General features: G+C 39.7%; 1 protein-coding gene across 3 annotated transcripts in view; it reads right to left on the bottom strand.

Moving 5' to 3' along the window:
- The window catches only part of LOC138762086 (adenylate cyclase type 10-like), a 178,053-nt gene that overhangs the window by 143,715 nt on the left and 14,749 nt on the right, over nt 1–19,589 (bottom strand). For 2 of the 3 annotated variants that reach the window (XM_069935358.1, XM_069935357.1), the window contains 3 exons: nt 11,588–11,793; nt 10,406–10,502; nt 10,215–10,303 (listed from right to left, as the gene is read on the bottom strand). In XM_069935358.1, coding sequence (XP_069791459.1) covers nt 10,215–10,303; nt 10,406–10,502; nt 11,588–11,793 — 392 coding nt within the window. Of the gene's footprint in view, nt 1–10,214; nt 10,304–10,405; nt 10,503–11,587; nt 11,794–19,589 lie in introns of those variants that run through there. The other variant, XM_069935359.1, reaches the window with a different exon arrangement.

The following is a 19,589-nucleotide window of genomic DNA, read 5'->3' as shown; positions in this document are numbered from 1 at the left end:
TGAAAAACACGCCATCCCTCTGCAGTACTTTGAAAGGGCCTTCGTACGGCCACTGCACGGGGGGGTCCCTTGCTGTCCTCTATCTACAAAAACATAGTAGGTGGACTGCAGATCTGCTGGGACAGAGCTGGGTGGTGAACAGTGTCTGGATGGTGGCAGGGGGCTTGTCCTCTTGTCTGTTCTCTCAGCCTGTCCAGGACATCTAATGCGCTGGTCTGTGGGCCGTGCGTGTTGGTGTAGATCCCCTAGAATGGAGAGTGGTGCGCCGTATACAATCTCTGTAGATGATGCTTGTAGATCCTCCTTCAGTGCTACGCAGATCCCAAGCAGCACCCACGGGAGTTCGTCCATCCAGTTCAGGCTGGTCAGTCGGGCTTTCAGCACGGCCTTCAGGTAACAGTGGAACTGTTTGACCAATCCGTTTGACTGAGGATGATAGGCTGTAGTATGGTGGACCTGGCTGCTGTAGAATTTTGCCAGGTTGGACCAGAGGGAGGAGGTGAACTGTGCCCCTCGGTCCGATGTGATATGTTTCAGGACTCAGAACCTCGTGACCCAGGTGGCAAGGTAAACCAGGTGCACGTCTCTGTGTTGCATGCAGCCATGGGTACCGCCTCTGGCCAGCGGGTGAATCTGTTGATGGTTGTAAACAGGTACCTCATTCCTTGGTTCACTGGGAGGGGGCCAATGATATTGAGGTGGACATGTTTTAACCTGCATTGCACCAGCTCGAATGTCTGTAGGGGGCTTTGGTGTGTCGGTGCACCTTGGCCCATTGGCACTGTATATAGGTTCGAGCCCACAGGGTGACGTCTAATTCCATCAATAATGGAGAATGATCAAACATTATTCTAGCTTTACAATAAATATTCAAAACTCTTGATTGATTTTGAACAAAGTAAAAATAAATCATTTCTCGAATATGAATCAAATCTATTAGAATAAAAAGAATAATCTCTATGTTTCTTTCTCCATATATCCACTAAGTTTAAATCTTTTATTAAATATAACAGTTTTAGGTTTAACTATTATTCTTGAAGATCTATCTAATAAAGGATCTAAACAAAATTTGAAATCACCTCATCAGCATGCACCAAATTTAAAAGTATCTTGCATGAATTATTCATCGTCTAAATTCGTTGCATAGATATTTAATCAGATCCACTCCTCAGAAAATATTCAACAATTTACCATTATATATCAACCTGCAGGGTTCATAGTCATGCTCTGAACTTTAATTGGTAAAGTTTTCTTAAATAAAATTGCTACTCCCCTGGCCTTAGAATTAAATGAAGAAAAAAATTACTTGATCTACCCAATCTCTTTTCAATTTTAGGTGTTATTTTTCAGTTAAATTGGTTTCTTGTAAAAAAAAGCAATATTAGACAATCTTAATATTAGACAATATTTTCTTCCTTTTTATTAGCCATTAATCCTATTAATATTAAAAATTATAATCTTAATTGCTTTATTCATTTTTTCTTATTTTTAAAATCCATTTCCATCACTCCCATCCAGGAAGAATTCCCATAAAATAAGTTGGTCCTGAGTGTCACCATCTGCAATCAAAAAATGTTAAAATAGTTAAAATTAAATATAACAAATTTAATTATTGAAATAAAAAGCAAAAATCCTCATCCATTAAGTACTGTTTAAAAAAAAACAGCACCATTTCCCTCCATTTTACGGGTCATGGCAGAGCCAGGAAAACACATCTAACTGCCAGAAACCAACTTAACACATCCCCCAGTCCCCACAGAAATAAAACTTGATTTAATCAATCAAAACATCAATTCCATCTAACATAAGAATAGATAATATCACATCAATTCTTCATCCATCAAAAGAGAAAAACAATCAGTATATTAAATTAATTGCAATGAATCAGTGCCTTCTGTTAATTGAGCTTTAAATAAAATTTGAGCATATCCTTCAGCATGAACAAAATTTGTGAAAAAAAATATTCTGTTAACCTGGTACAAAAATTTTCTAAGTTGCAGGATAACACAACACAAATCTATAACCTTTATCATACAAAATTTTCTTAACTGGATTAAATTATTTCCTTCTCTTTAACAAAGTTTGACTCAAATCTGGATAAAAGAAAATTTTAATCGCCTTAGTTCAAAGGTCCATATTCTTTAACCCTTTTCATTGCTAAACCCAGAAGCCTCTCTCTATCTTGGTAATTCAAAAATGTGAATAGGATAGATCAGGGTCTCTGGTTCAGACCTGGCTTTGGTCTAGGGGCTCTTTCAATTAAAATCTTATCTTCAAAATGTTTCTCTCCAAATATCTTTGATATCGATTCTTGAAAGAAGCGAATCACATCTTCTCCTTCTTTACCTTCAGATAATTTATTTTAACATTATTTCTTCCACTATAATTTTCCAAAATGTCAACTTTCTCCAAGAATTTTTCATTCATCGAGATTAAACTAGTCATCGAATCTTCAGATACATTAGGTCTCTTTTCAATACACTGCATATCCTCTTGAACATCTTGAACCTTATTTTCCATCTTATCCATTCTTTGTGTAACATTATTCATCACTTTCAATACATTATCTACTTTAACTGTCAAGTCTGTTATAGCTTCCCTAAATTCTGATAACAATTTAAAATTATTTTCCAAAGTCAAATTAATTTTAATTTGAAGTTCATCAATTTTAGATTCAATCTTATTTATTTCTTTCTTAAAAGTCTTTTTTTTCCCCCTTCTGGTCTGTTCCTCTTCTGAGCTTGGAGTATTTTGTTCACTTTCATACTCTTCTGAAGCTTCCTCCATTGGGCTTGTGTCTCCTTCATGCTGTGAAGTTGACACGGCGGACCGTCTGTTTAAGAGACTTTGAATTTTTTTTCTCAGTCTTCTGTTCTATTGCACCATACATGCCCAACTTATTGTACATGTGCAAAGCAATTTTAAGTTTTCCTCCAGCACCATCTTTGTGGCTCAACGCGAAGAGGACTATGAAGGAAGGTCCTTCTCCTAGATCTTCGCCGGCAGATCCAGAGTACCTCAGCAGCTTTGACATTAAGGTACGTCCAGTTTCTTTTTTCATCTTTTCAGACATTTGGTAAAGCAGCAGACATGAAAGTTGACACTGGAGCCAAGTGCAATGTCATGTCATGAAGAACGTTCAACCTACTGAGGAAGTTAGAATGGGTCATACTGTGCTCCAAGTCCACAAGTCTAGTGGCATATGGGGGCAGAAAAATTAGAACCGACAGCACAGTACAACTGTGGTGCTATGTTCAGGGACAGCTGCACATACAAAATCCTTTTGTAGTTCAAGAAAACGACCTGCCTGTGCTGGGCCTGAGTGCAAGCATGGACATGGGTCTTGTTTCATTCAGCAGAGAGGAACACCAGATAATTTCGGGTGAAGATAATCTGACGCACAGAATCTTTTCAGAGTACAGTGGCCTTTTTATGGAAGAACTGGGAAAACTGCCAGTGACATACTCTCCATGCAGCTCGACCCAGAAGTGAGGCCCATGGTTTGTCCAGCATACCATATACTGATAGCAATGAAGAACAGAGTTAAGGCTGAGCTGGACAGGATGCAGGAATTGGGCATGATTACCACAGTCTTCAACCCCACTGAGTGGGTGTCCTCCATGGTGGCTGCTAAGAAAAAAGATGGACAGGAGATCTGGATCTGCATCGACCCGAGAGACCTCAGTGCAGCTTTAAAACAACCACACCATCCAATGCGTACTGTGGAGGAAGTTGGTGTGCAGATGGCCGACACAACCGTTTTTTCGATTTTGGATGTAAAGAATTCCTTCTGGCCAATCAAACTTGATTACATGTCATAGTCATCACCACTGACCACATTCAGCACAAGTTTCAGCCAATACAGATTCCTGTGAATGCCATTTGGAATCAATTCAGCCAGCAGAGCATTTCAAAGATCAATAGAGCAGATCTTTGAGGGGTCTCATTGTTGATGATATACTTGTGGATGGCAAAGACTGGAATAACATGACACATTTAAAAAAGGTACTTGGCAAAGCTCGGAAAGTTAATCTCCCGTAAGTGCAGATTTCGGCTGAACCAGGTCAGTTATGTAGGCCATGTTTTCACAGGAGAAGGCCTGTAGGTGGACCCTTCGAAGACTAGAGCAATTAGTGAAATGCCAGTTCCAACAGAAGTGACAATGCTACAAAGTTTCCTGGGCATGGTCAACTACCTGAGCAAGTTCATTCTGAACACCATTGATCTTACCACCCCGCTAAGGCAGTTGACTCATCAAGACACGGTTTGGTCCTGGCAGGAGCAACAACAAAACACATTCTATGCATTAAAAAGGCATACGTCATGCCCACCTGTTCTACCATACGACGACGTACGAAGACCAGTCATGCTAACCTGTGATGCATCACAATACGGTCTGGGTGCAGCGTGTCTGCAGGATGGAAAACCAGTGGCCTACGCATCTAGGTCACTCACTACCACGGGGACCAGATATGCCCAAAAAGAGAAGGAATTGTTGGCAGTAGTTTTCACCTGCTCAAAATTCAACTACTACATTTATGGCAAACCAGTAACGATAGAGACTGACCACTTACCTCTGGTCACAATTCTGAATAAGCCAATCCAAGCAGCCCCTGCACAATTACAGAGAATGATGCTCGGGCTTCAGAAATACAATGTGACTTTAGTTTACAAGTGTGGAAAAGATAGCGCATCGATTAAGTGCATATCTCGTGGTCCCAGAAGATGCACGATGCAACAAGCTGAGGAAGTTGATACATTTGATGTAATGACAGTAATGCACATCTCCTCCTCCAGGTTGGATGAACTGATACAGCACATGGGTGAAGATATAACTTTGAGGACCCTAAGCACTTTTATCAAGGGTGGCTGGGCTGACAAGCAATGCAGTCGACCACCTGAAATGCAACCCTACTTCCCATTCTGGGACAAATTACTCATCGATAATGAAATCAAAATGAAAGGCCTGAGAGCAGTAGTTCCGAGTTCACTGCAAAACATTGATGTCAACATCCTGCACAGAGGGCACCCAGGTACAGAAGCAACCAACCGCAGGGCTATCGACATAGTTTTCTGGCCAGGGATGACCAAGAACATAGAGCAGGAGGTAAAGCTTTCTTGGTGTGCAATAGTACCAGACCGCACCAAGAGTAAGAGCTGCTGAAGCTTCATGCAGAGCTAAACCTCCTCTGGTCAACCATGGCAACAGACATCTTCGAATGGCACGGTCAACACTATTTGGTTCTTGTCGATTCATACTCTGGATGGTTTGAGAAAGACCTTTTACCAAATGTCACCTTGTCAGCAGTCATTATCAAGTTAAAAAGACACTTTTCAGTCCATGGCCCCCTACCCCCCAACTCTGCTATCGGACAATGGCACCCAGATCAACAGTGAGAAATTCAGACAATTTGCAACAATATGGGATTTCAACCACATCACTAGCAGCCCGGAGTACCCACAGTCAAACGGGTTAGTTGAAAGTGCTGTGAAGAGTGCCTGTAAGGCTTTCGAAGGCATCAAGGACAAGATTGCCAAAGAGGGGATGCAGGCCATTGGTGAATCAGTCCTGTTCCAAATGGAAAGTGATGTCTCTGACTTCACTCTGACCACCACAATGAACCAAGCAGGCAGACCAGTGGCATTTTTTTCCCCCCGGACCTCCAAGGCCCCAAGGCACTCAGCCATTGAGAAGGAGGCACAAGCTATAGTGGGCGCCATGTGCCATTGGAGGCGTTACTTGGCTGGTAGACCATTCACCCTGCTGATGGACCAGAAAGCCGTCACTTTTATGTTTAACATTAAACAGTGGGGTAAAATCAAAAATGAAAGATCATGAGGTGGAGAACTGAGCTGTCCACCTACAATTATGAGATCTTGTACCAGCCAAGCAAGCTCAGTGAGCCAGCCTATGCCCTGTTCGGGTGAACCTGCACCGGGATACAAGTTTATCGCCTCCATGTCTTCCATGATAGCCTCTGCCTCCAGACGGTCACAAGGCTCTACCATTCTGTGAGTGACCATAACCTCCCCTACTCAGTGGAGGAAGTCAGGGAGCTGACTCACAATTGCCTGGTCTGTGTGGAATGCAAGGTGCAATTTTACACATCAGAGAGAGCCCAAGACATCAAGGCCATTCACCCCTTCGAATGTCTCAGTGTGGACTTCAAGGGGCCCTTCCCATCCATGAGTTGGAACATCTATTTCCTGAGCATCGTGGATGAGTACTCACGTTTCCCATTAGCCATCCCCTGACCTGACATGACCACATTCATGGTCATTAAAGCACTCTGCACAGTATTCACTCTGTTCAGATACCCATTATGTTCATAGTGACTGTGGACTCACCTTCATGAGTGAGGTGCTGCGGCAATACTTCCTTTCCAGAGGTATAACTATGAGCAGAACCACCAGCTACAACCCCTGCAGGAATGGGCAGGTGGAGAGAGAGAATGGTACGATCTGGAAGGCAGTGCTTTTGGCCCTCAAGTCGAAAGGGATGCCCATATCCTAGTGGTAAAAGGTCCTTCCAGAAGCACTGCATGCAACCCAGTCCCTACTTTGCATGGCAACTAATGCAACACCACATGAAAAATTGTTCTCCTTCCCTGGGAGGTCAGCATCGGGAACTACGCTGCTGGTCTGGCTGACGACCCTGGGCCGGTGCTTCTCCAGCAGCATTTTAGAACACACAAGGTGGACTCACTGGTTGAGGAAATGCACCTCCTGCATGCAAATCCCCAGTATGCGCTGGTAAGGTATCCAGACGGATGGAACGATACAGTGTCCATCCAGGACCTGGCACAAGCGGGGGGATGTGCACCCGATACCCCTGGGCAGCGACCAGGGATCACCCTGACAGATGAAATAGTGATCCCACCTCCAACGTGGCCTGCCCTGAGTACTCCCCCCCTCCCCCCCCCCCCCCACTGTTACAACCAAATCCCCCACCCCCTACAGACCTGGAGGACACAGACACTTTTCAGCCTTCAAATACCCAGCCAAGTGTACAAGCCACCGTTCCCCTGGAACCAACAATACAGCCAGCAGTACTTCGGAGATCTCAGCGCCGAATAAAACGGCTGGAGTGACTGAACCTTTGAAATGTATGGACAAGTCTTGTGCTGATGGACATTGCCCCGCATCACCCCACCAGACTCAATTCAAAAAAGGAGGGGTGAATGTGGTGGAACACAGTACTGCAGGTATGTCTGGGCATGTCCTCACTGGGCTGAGGAGGCTGGCCCACCTTATGTACCTGTAGCCCTTCCCCTTAAGATCCCCCTAGTCACCTCCCTCATACCTGCCTTGGACGTGAGCCAGCAGCATGTAGAGGCACGTCTGGGTCTTCTGATCAATAAAGCTTTTGACTCTTGCTTAATCTCTGCAAGAGGTCATTGATCGTGCCACAATGGCCTAACTTTCCCTCCAGATTTTTCAAATTGTTGAGTTGGACAGGCGTACAGGAATTGTGTTTTTTTTTAAAAAATAAGGTAATTCTCACAAGATTTTGTTTCCATGATTTTATGATCCATAACTTCCTTAACTCTGTCAACAACTAACACCTCTAATTCAAACTGTTCTCCACTACCATTTTTCTCATAATAAGATTTCAACATGTTGATATCATATAGTTTGGAAGGTAGAGAATTCAGGGTCTTCATGGACCATAAACCGTTAACCTTTGCCTTCCACAAAGTATTGGGACCCATTGTCAGCCAAGCAGTAGTGACACCTCTCATATGTGTCTGAGTTCACCATGGTCATCCAACACATCACGGATAAAACCAACGTGGTGGCCAATGCACTGTCCCGCCACGCAATCGTCCGTCCCGGCCCTGTCCCAGGGAATAGACTATTCAGCCCTAGCAAAGGCACAGCAAGAAGACCCTGAGATTCCAGCATACAGGAGATCAGTTTCCAGCCTCAGGCTGGAGAATGTCACCATTAACCCTGGTAACCAGATGCTCCTCTGTGACATCTCCACTGGCAAATCCTGCCCCATTGTGCTTGATGCAGTGCACAACATGGTGCACCCAGTCATCAGAACTTCTGCCAAAATGGTGACCAGTAGGTTCGTCTGGCACAGTCAGTAAGTGAGCCAAGGCCTGCCCGCTCTGCCAGGCATCCAAATTGCAGATACATGTCAAGGCACCCACCCCGACTTTCAAGCCAGCGCGATGTAGGTTCAACCAAGTCCATATCAACATTATAGGGCTGCTACTCTGTGACATCAAGGATGACAGTGCAACGAACTGGTTGTTCTCTGGCAGAGTGTCTCCTCACCATAATTGACTGCTCCATGAGGTGGCCGAAAGTAGTCCTGCTGGCTGACACAACCTCCAAGACCTACACCAGGGTACTGATTAACACCTGGGTGTTGAGAGTTAGAGACCCTGAGCATATGACTTCTTATAGATGTACACAGTTCACTTCGGGACTTTGGGTGGCACTGGCCAACTTGCGAGGAAACCAGATCCACCACACCACTGCATACCACCCTCAGACCAATAGATTGGTTTTCCACAGGCACTCAAAGGCAGACTTGATGGCTCAGCTCAGGGAGCCAAACCGGGCAGACGAGCTACCCTGGGTCCTCCTGGGGATCCGTAAGATGCAGAAAGATTTCAATGCTTCAGCAGCCGAGATGATGTACGGTATATCGCTGGTGATACCAGGGGAGTTCTTGGCCACCACCAAGGATCCAGAGGACTTGATAGCTTCAATGACAAAGCTGAGGGAAAGACTGGGTTCTCTAGGCCCTTCGCAGTCTCCGCCGCGTGGCCAGGCCAAGTCCGATCCCCAAAATTTAGAGACCTGTTAGTAAGTTTTCATTCGGAAGGGGGCACACTGGACCTCTGCAACGGCTGTAAGAGGGGGTGTACAAAATAGTCAGACACAAGTCGACATATGTGCTGGATGTCGGCAGTAAAGAAGAGGCTTTCAGCATCAACTGCTTCAAGCCAGCACATGTGGGCATTAGCCAACTGGTCTCCACTCAACCCCCATGATGCAGAGGTAGGCCATCAAAAGCGGCAAACAGCGCTCCAATTGCCAATTCTGGGGGTGTCGCATAGCAGCCCACTAACCAGGACACAATTTGGTACGCAAGATGTCCGATGAACGCAGTGTCCACCCAGACCCTGTGGGGGCCAACGACTCCTTTGACCAGGCAGCCTTCCAAAGTTTGCCAGCTTGTCCCTCTGGAACTGATTTCTGTTATTCCTTCTCTCTCACTCCCTCCCTCTCTGAGAGCCAAAGCTGTTCTCCCTCTGTCTGCAAAGATCACATGCTCTCTCAGGCCAGCTGTATTCTGCAACTTTGTTGCTCTTTCTACAAAAAGCACCCTGTAAAAGACCTGCAAATATTCTGTGTTCTGAAATGTGTGTGTGCAACCTGCTCTAACAATTCCTCCCAAACCGCCTCTAAATACTCGGTCACAAGTGTAAGTACAGTATTAGTATTTTTATCTTTTAAACTATTTTTTCTTAATGCAAGTGTATTAGTTAGGCATTGCAAGATTAAGTCTCAAGCAACCAGAAAATACATTCCTCCATCATCTATCAATTCAGATACAAGGGGTTTTACTGTATTTGGAAGATTTGCAACACAAGCAAACACTGATATTGTTTATACCCAAAAGGCAAACGGGGAATAGAATTCTAAACTAATTCAAACAATATTTATTTTCTTGAAAAGATGAATATAACTTTCACAAACATATGAAAACCCCATTAATTGCTAAAAACCTTAAGGTGACGATGTAGCAGCCAGGTAGCGGGCACAGAGCGTGGTATCATGAACTGCCGCCGGCGCAGTACTCACCTAATGAACCGCACGCGAAAGATACTGAGTGCTGAGGAACGGCATGTTAATCTGCCGAGTCTCCTGCCGGAAGGCACGGAACACTCGCAAGGCTTAATTTAAACCTGGCGGATCCGTGGATTGGCAGCAAACCCATAGTGACGTCCCACCTTGTCCCGTGGAGTTCGGGACATGCGTTATACAAAAGAAGCTTGTAAACTCTGAATAAATCAGTCTTGAGTTGACTAATCTGGCGTGTTTGTATTACTTTAGTATCTCTACCGTAGTAGCCGCTACAGTAATATAAATTATTGAACGTGGGGGGGGGAAAAAAAACCTCAATTTAAATGAAAGTAAATGTTACAATTTAATTATGCGTGCTAAAATGTTGACAATGATAAATTTCATACCTTTAGTAAAACTGTTTTCAGGAGATATTTACGGAGGACCGATTCAAGTTGTGCATTTGGCAATAACCTTGATGTTTTCCTTATTGCTCCTGTGAATGAATCAAACGCCAGTTGCAAGCAGCTTATGCAAAGGCTCAGATATATAGTTGCTGGTCAACCAGGAAAAATAATAATAAATAGAATTTACATACTTTTACTGACGCCAACTTCTTGAAATTCCAAATGGGTGCCCGACTTTTTTACATATTCTTCAACTGAAAAGTAAGGATCTCTCTTAATGTATCGCACCTGTGTTTAAAGGATATGTTAAAATGTAAACATATGTTTATCACTTGACCCAATTAACGACTTCCATTCATATTGCCAACATTGTTATTGCTTAATTGAAATGAAACAGGTAAAAAAATGCAAAAACATGTTTAAATTAAAATTGTTAAAATCTCCACAGCAACATAATCCACAATAGAAATTATTATTTTTCCCATATTCAACAGTGAAGTAACATAACATAACAATTACAGCATGGAAACAGGCCATTAGGCCCTTCTAGTCTGCACCGAACCAAACACCCCTTTCTAGTCCCACCTCCCTGCACAATGCCCATAACCCTCCATCTTCTTCTCATCCATATACCTGTCCAACCTTTTCTTAAATAATACAATTGACTCCGCCGCCACTATTTCTCCCGGAAGCTCATTCCACACGGCTACCACTCTCTGAGTAAAGAAGTTCCCCCTCAATTGACTCCGCCGCCACTATTTCTCCCGGAAGCTCATTCCACACGGCTACCACTCTCTGAGTAAAGAAGTTCCCCCTCATGTTACCTCTAAACCTCTGCCCCTTAATTCTTAACTCATGTCCTCTTGTTTTAATCTTTCCTCCTCTTAACGGAAATAGTCTATCCACATCCACTCTGTCTATCCCTTTCATAATCTTAAATACTTCTATCAAATCCCCTCTCAACCTTCTACGCTCCAAAGAATAAAGACCTAATCTGTCCAATCTCTCCCTATACTCTAGATGCTTAAACCCAGGTAACATTCTGGTAAACCTTCTCTGCACTCTCTCCACTCTGTTTATATCCTTCCTATAATTAGGCGACCAGAACTGCACACAGAACTCCAAATTGTCAAAAATGAAAAAAAGGGACCAACAATCAATACATTCAACAACATGTTTTGATTATTTTCAGGAAATTATATCTAGAAATACAAAACAATTAATCTAGACCATCTCTAGAGATGGAAGCAAAATGGAAATTCAGAAAAGATAGCATTTAATTCCATTGAAAAATACCATTTTAAAAATATAACAAATTGTAAAGGTTGTTTAACTTACATTGCAGCCAAGACTAGAATGTGAGAAATATTTACCCTTACTGCTCTCTCATTTTCTATCTTTTCAACAACTAGATTGTCTCTGTCACACATTTCCCATGCATTTGGAGATAAAATAACAGTATTAGCTGAAGCAAGTCCTTCGGCTTTCCGGACTTCATCTATTGCTCGACCTATTAGTGCATAATAACGAGAATCCTCATCGCCCATAACCACTTTGGAGAGCTTCCCCGCTGAAATACCTGCAAAGGAATTACCCATTGAATGAAGACCATGTATTCATAATTAATACTTTAAAACTCACTAGCATTGTAATATGTTTATCTGTTTTACTATTAATAGCAACAGGTATTTGTTTTTCTGTAGCTCATCATATTTGACATCATGACAAATATGTCCCCGGGACTAGACGCAATACACCACAGATTATAACAGGAAGCAAGGGAAGAGATTGCTGGATGTTAACGTTATCAAGATAGAGAGTTGATTTGAAGAGTTGCTGTTCAGAATGCGTAATCAAGTAATCAAGGACCTTTGGTAGTTAAAAATAAGTATTTAAAAAAAAAATGCTGATTTGAGTCAAGCTGTTGTTAAACATCGTGAAGAATTTAATTCAGCTAAAGCGGTTTTGTGGAAGAAAGGATCCAAGTTTGCTTTTCGTTTTTTTTTCTGGAGATCATCAATCTCAGTTTTTAATGATGACCCTGAAGTTCTTACATTTGCCAATTTTTTACCGGTGCAGAGTTAAGAAAGGTTTCTCCAACACCCTGTTCTAGTTCCAAAGACGAAGAATGGAAGGCAAGAGATGGAATCTCAGCAGTGGATTGATATTGATGATGATCAAGTCAATAGAGATCTGGAGAAAGCAATTTTTTTGTTTCGTTCGAAGTCGTCGGCCACTTTGTGGCATTGGTCACGCCTGTAAAATTGAGGGGGGGGGGGTGTAATTCAGTATTTTTTTGTTTGTTTAGGGTTTATGAAAAAAAGAATTATAGAAGATCCTTTCTATCCAGCACACAGTATATTTGATCTACTATCAAGGAGCAGCTCAGAAGCATCAAAATCAGGACTGCCAGGCTGGGATAGAGCCGATTCCCACAAGTTGTTACATTGGCAAATGGTAGCCTATAAATGGAGTAAATAATCTAATTGATGTACATTTACTTTAATTATATTTTTATATACATATGTGATATTGAATGTGTATTGTATGTGTATGCCTCATGGTCCAGACAAACTGTTATAGATGTACAAACAGGTGATAATTAACTTTTTTTGGAACATTTTATTTATTGAATCATGATACATGTTAAAACTTACAATTAATGAATAAAACTTAAAAATACATACATGATATTTTAAAACGAATCCCCTACAACCCCCCACCCCGCTTCCCTAACCCCCTGTAGAGCTCGTCGAAAGAACCAAAGACTTGTTGATCCAAACCAAGGCTTTTATTAGCAAAAGACCGGAGCTCTTCACAGGTGGCCGACCAGTCCGGAATGATCCGACCTGGCTAGGGACACAACCCTTTAAGGCCCAAACAATAGGTGTGGCTTAGCTCTCAGCCAATCGCTGTAAGCACAGTCTAGATACAGTAACTATATACACTATGTACATTGGTGATAGATCTGTACTATCACACCCCCCCAACCCAACCCCCTCTAACCTACTCCAAGAAAAAAAAGAGATCGCATAACATCAAAATTAATCAATTAATGACCATGGTTTGGAGGAACACCACGACTGTGCGGTAAGGAGATTTAATAATTCAACCCCATATAATCCAAACACGGGCTCCAAGTTTTACAATAAAAATAATAATCATCAGGTAATTTATATGTTATCTTTTCCAATGGAATACAAGACCTCAACTCCATATGCCATCTCTGAATACTCAATTCAGTCCCATTTTTCCAAGTAATTCTCAAACATTTTCTATCCACAGCCAATCTCAAAAATGCAATTTGAAATCTATTTAATTTTAATTCTAAACTATTCCTCTTAATATTACCCAACAAAAATACTAAAGGATCTCATGAAAATTTCACTTTCAAAATAACTTCTAAAAATTCCTCAAGTTTATTCCAAAAAGATTTCACTGTTTCTCATGACCAAGTAGAAAGTAAAAAAGAACCTACATCCTTATGACACCTAAAACATACATCCAAAGAAATAAAATTATATTTCTTTAATTTTTCTGGAGTTAAATATAATTGATGAATAAAATTATAATGAACTAATCAATACCTTACATTTAAAATTTTAGTCATCCTATCCCTACATAAATTCATCAAATCATCCTGAGAAACAAGTATACCTAAATTCTTCTCTCATTTATGTGTATCCGGCTTAAGCACTTTATTCTGTAGTAAAGCATATATCTCAGATATATTCACCACCTTCAGTAAGTAAAATTTCAAACTCAGATCTGTGACAGAGCATATAGATAAATTGGGAAAGATAAATTGGGAGATAAATTGGGAAAGGTTTTTAGAGCAGGTCACACACAAACACTAAAACAGAATTTTTACAGGAGCTTTTGCAAGAGTGCTCAGAGACTCATAAGAGACTGTTATTTGCAAAAGGCAACAAATTTAACAACATGCAGTGGCAGCTTTGTGTGGAAAACAGAATTTACTGTGCTTTGCTATCAGAGTGGGGGAGGAGAGAGAGCGAGAGAGCGAGAGAGCGAGAGAGCGAGAGAGCGAGAGAGCGAGAGAGCGAGAGAGCGAGAGAGCGAGAGAGCGAGAGAGCGAGAGAGCGAGAGAGCGAGAGAGCGAGAGAGCGAGAGAGCGAGAGAGCGAGAGAGCGAGAGAGCGAGAGAGCGAGAGATTCCCCTTGGAATAGGAGAAACAGAAAGGAACTCTGTGGTGACCTGAAAGAAAGAGGTTATCATCTGGAGAACCCTGAAGGGGGCAGGTTTAGTCAGCAGGACACTGGATTGGCTGATTAAAAAGGAATCAGTTGTGGATGTTCTTGTTCAAGAAAAACTCTCTCTCTGAACACCAACAAGAACCTTTCTAAGTGGTAACCATTTAAGCACCAAAGCCTGGTAATCTTTATTAATGTTAACTTCTGTGCACAGCACAGGAATTGCCTGCAACCAGTGAGATTGGACTGTAAACCAAAGAACTTTGCTGTACTTACACACACATTACACACATATGCACTTAGAATTAGAAGGGGGTTAAGTAGGTTAAGTGAGTCAATAAGTTAAAGTTTGAATCTATTTTCATGTTCAAAAATAATTGAAAGCAACTTTTGTTTAAATAATCCTTTGTTGTGGTGCATATCTATTGCTGCTGGGTTTTGGGGTCCTCTGGACTCATAACAGATCATCTAGGTAACAGTAAAGTATATCCAAAATTATCCAACAATAAAGCTTTAATTTTATAATAAGAACAAAGTGTATTTGAAGATATCATATTTCTCTTTCATTCTTTGAAAAGAAATAAAATATCTTGCATCATAACAACCTTGCACCAATTTAATACCCTTTTGATCCCATAACTTCAAAAGTTGATTATTAAGTGTAAAGACGAAAAGCTTATTTTGGTACAATGAAGTTTTACCTGAAATCTTACCTTGAGTTCCTATGGCTTCATTTTTTTTTTTAAGACCATTAATCCATTAAGAGTTTCAAAACAGGTAAATTATAATTTCTCAATAATTTAGGATTCCATCTATAAATAAACTGATCCATCTTCTTCTCACCAATTAAAGATAGTTCAATATTAGCCCACATCAAAGGATTATCTATTTCACACATCCTATTAATAAATTTCAATTGTGCTGCATCATAATAATTTTGAAAATTAGGAAGTTGCAAACCTCCTAATTCATATTTTCAACTCCATTTCTGTAGTGATACCCTTACCATTTTATCCTTCCATAAAAATTTCCTCACCAAGGCATTTCAATCCTTTAATTTCTTTTTACAAATCTTTCAAGGAATAGACTGAACTAAATACTGAATTCGAGGAAAAATATTCATTTTAATACAATTAACTCAATCTTATTAAAGTAATCTGTAAATCTTTCCATCGATTCAAATCATATTTAATTTTAGACAATAAGTGCAAATAATTTAATTCATACAAGTGACTATAATTATTACCTACCTTAACACCTAAATACTTAATCTGATCTGACCATTTAAATTGTACAATATGCCTACATGAAGAATAATCCATTTCGGCTACAATGCTTTTCCCAATTAATTTTGTAACCTGATATCTCACCATACTGTTCCAATCTATCATGTAAACTCCTCAAAGAATTCTGAAGTTGTGTTAAATATATCAAAACATCATCTACAAACAAATTAATTTTAAATTGATCAGATTTCACCTTAAAATCTTTAATATTACTATCTTGTCTAATCACCTGAAAGGTTCAATAAATAATGCAAATAGAGCTGGTGACAAAGGGCAGCCTTGCCTAGTTGATCTAGTCAACATAAAAGGTAAAGATAACTGTCCATTTGTCACAACTCTAGCAGTAGGACATCCATACAAGGCCTAAATCCAACCAGTAAAAAAAGGGGCCAAATTTAAATTTCTCCAAAACTTTAAATTAAAAACTCCACTCTACTCAATCAAAGGCCTTTTCTGAATCATCAAAATAACCATTGGTAGGTGGATCCTTAATTAAAGACATCAACTTCACAACATTATCTGCCGAATAACAATTTTTAATAAAAACCCACCTGATCTAAATGAATTAAATCTGGTAAATATTTAGCCAACCTATTAGCTAGAACCTTAGCCACAATTTTATAATCAACATTTAATATCGAAATTGGTCTATAAGGTGGGTTCTCATCTTTCTTAAGAATAACTGTAATAATTGCTTGAGAAAAAGAATCTGGAAAAGAATGAACCTTTGACACCTATTTCAATACATCCATCAATAAAGGATGAATAAATCTTAAAATTCAGAAGCAAAAACATCATCCCCTCAAGATTTCCCATTTAGCATGGATCGAAGTGTATCTATTACTTCTTCAGTAGTAAAAGGAGCATCCAAATCCTTAATATCCTTATCACTCAAAAAGTGCAAATCCAAATCAGATGAAAAAAATTATTAATTTTAATCTCAACCCCACCACTACTTCAGAAGTATACAATTTTTCATAAAATTTTTGAAACACATCATTAATTTCCTGAGGTTTATATGTAATCATTGATTCATGTCTAATAGCATATATTGTTCTAGAAGCTTGCTCAGTTTTTAACTTCCAAGCTAATACTTTGAGCTCTTTCCCCTAATTCATAGTACCTTTGTCTAGTTCTCTGTAGTAACTTTAAATTTATAAGTTTGCAACAAATTATAACATAACTTCATATTAGCTAAACATATTTTCTTAATTTCCATAGAATTTTGCTGTAAATCTTTTTTCTAATATCTCTATCTCCTCTAATTTAGTTACATTAGCTACATGTTGTTTCTTAATTTTAGCAGCAAAACTATTAATTTGTCCCCTCAAATATGTTTTTAAAGCATCCCATAAACAAATTTACTATCAACTAAATTCATATTTATTTTCAAAAAAAGCTGTATTTGATCTCTCATAAAATTACAAAACTCAATATTTTTCAACAATAAAGAATTAAATCTCCATCGATAAATATTATCAGTTCTCTCTGAACCAGTGCATGTTATTAATAACAAAGAATGATCAGACAAAATCCTACTCTTATAATCAGCCTTCAATACCCAACCTTGTAATTGTGCTGATACCAAAAAATAAACAATCTATTCTAGAATAAGAATCATGTCGAAATGAATAAAATGAAAAATCTTTCTCTTTAGGATTTAACCTTCTCCATATATTTACTAAATTGATATCTTTCATGAACACCATCAATTGTTTAGCCATTCTAGTCCCAACGAGTGATTTTGGAGATTTATCTAATAATGAATCCAGACAACAATTAAAATCGCCTCCTACCATAATTTTTTCGAATGCTTCATTTAAATTAAGAAAAGAATCCAACATAAATTTCTCATCCTCTATATTAGGAGCATAAACATTCATTAAAGTCCAAGACTCAAAAAATTTACAATTAACAATCAAAAGTACACCAACTGATTCCACTTTAAAAGATAAGTTTTTATTAATCAAAATAGCTACTCCTCTTGCTTTTGAATTAAACAAAGATGCTATAATTTGTCCAACACAATCTCTTTTCAATTTCTGATGTTCCTTCTCAGTCAAATGTGTCTCTTGAAAAAAAGCAACATCAACCTTCAATTTTTTAATATATGCCAATACTCTTTTTTTCCTAATCAGATTATTAAGCCCGTAACATTAAAAGAAGCAAAATTTAAATTAGCCATTATTACACTTCACTTCAAAAACCACCTTACCACACATGGTAAAATTCCTCCCCATGGCAACCACACAAAAAGGACTAAATGATCTCCTTAAAACAAAAAAAGGAAAGAAACCCCCCAAAAAATACTGTATTACCCCTCTCAATTATACGGGAGTGTCCAATGTCACAAAGTGGCCAATGGCTTCAGGAGGATAAGTAGCTAAACCACCCCCGTCCTGAACAGAACAAAAAAAATCAACAAATCATTTCAGGTATGATATGCTTCCTCCAGATCTCTATTAACTTGATCATCATCAATGTCAATATCAATCAATTGCTGAGATTCTTTCTATCACCTTCCATTCTTCTCCTTCTGAACTGGAATAGACTGCTGGAAAAAACTTTGACTTTTCTTCTTAACTACCAAGGGGACTTGATTGCTTCTCTCATTTTGAACTGCAACTCTTAAGATCATTTCTCGGTCTTGATACCATAAACATCTAATCAGGACAGAACGTGGAGCTTGGCCTAGAAGAGGTTCCCTTCTTAACGCTCCATCCAATTCCAAACCATTCAGAAAATATTCTTTCCCCAAAACTTCAGGAATCCACTTCTGAAAAAATTGAACCAAATGCGGACCTCTAAAATCTTCCAGAAGACCAACAATTTTTACATTATTCCTTTGACTTTGATTGTCCAATGCATCAATTTTCTCCAATAAATCATTTGTCTGAATTTCCCAACCAGTGAATGAATAAACCCAAGCAATATTCATCAAGAAAATGGTTACTTAAACAAAAGTTGCTTTTAATTATATTTAAACATGAAAACAGAATCACACTTTAACTTATCACTATTAACTAACCTAACTTATGCCACTTCTAATTATAAGAGCATGTGTATGTAATGTGTGTGTAAGTTTTGAAAAGTTCTTTGATTCACAGTCCAATCTCACTTCTCACTCCTCCGAGTTTACTGATTGCAGGCAATTCTTATACTCTGCACAGAATTTAACATTTATGAAGTTCACCAGGCTTTGATGCTTGAAAGGTAAATGGTGACCGCTCAGGAAGGTTCTGGTCGGTTTTCAGAGAGAGATTTGTTGTTTGTTGGACACCCACAACTGATTCCTTTAGATCAGCCACTTCAGTGTCTTGCTGAAGAAATTTGCCCCATCAGGGTTTTACAGGTGATGACCTCTTTCTTTCAGGTCACCACAAAGTTCCTTTATGTTTCCCTTATTTCAAAGTGAAACATTAGGCAGCCAGTCCTCTTCTCATGTATGAACCACAAGGGCTTTGACCAAGCTAAACTAACCAGTTACAACCTATCTTCCAATTGGGGTTTTCCACAAGCTTGTCAGCTTGTCCTGTTCCAGTCCCAGCTGCTACTGCTGCTGACTGTCAAACTCTGAGAAAAAGCCTGTTTGACTCTCTCTGCTTGCAAAACCATACGACTCTCTTACAACAGCAAGTTCCACTCCAGACAGCCTGTGGCTCCAAGAGTTCTTTCATCTGTTGTCCTTTTGTAAAGAACAATCCATTAGTGAAGTCTCTTTGGCACACTTTTGCAAAGGCTCTTGGCACTGGACTGTCTAGCATGAACAGAGCTCCAGTATTTTAAATAAGATCAGTTTTAAAATGTTGGCATGTGACCTACACTAAAAAGCCTACTCAAATTTATCTCCCATAAACATATCTATAATTTGGCACATT

The sequence above is a fragment of the Narcine bancroftii genome, chromosome 4 (assembly GCF_036971445.1).
Source record: "Narcine bancroftii isolate sNarBan1 chromosome 4, sNarBan1.hap1, whole genome shotgun sequence".
Lineage (NCBI taxonomy): Eukaryota > Metazoa > Chordata > Chondrichthyes > Torpediniformes > Narcinidae > Narcine > Narcine bancroftii.
Note: the sequence above shows the minus strand (reverse complement) of the source record. Positions and strands in the feature narration are given on the sequence as shown.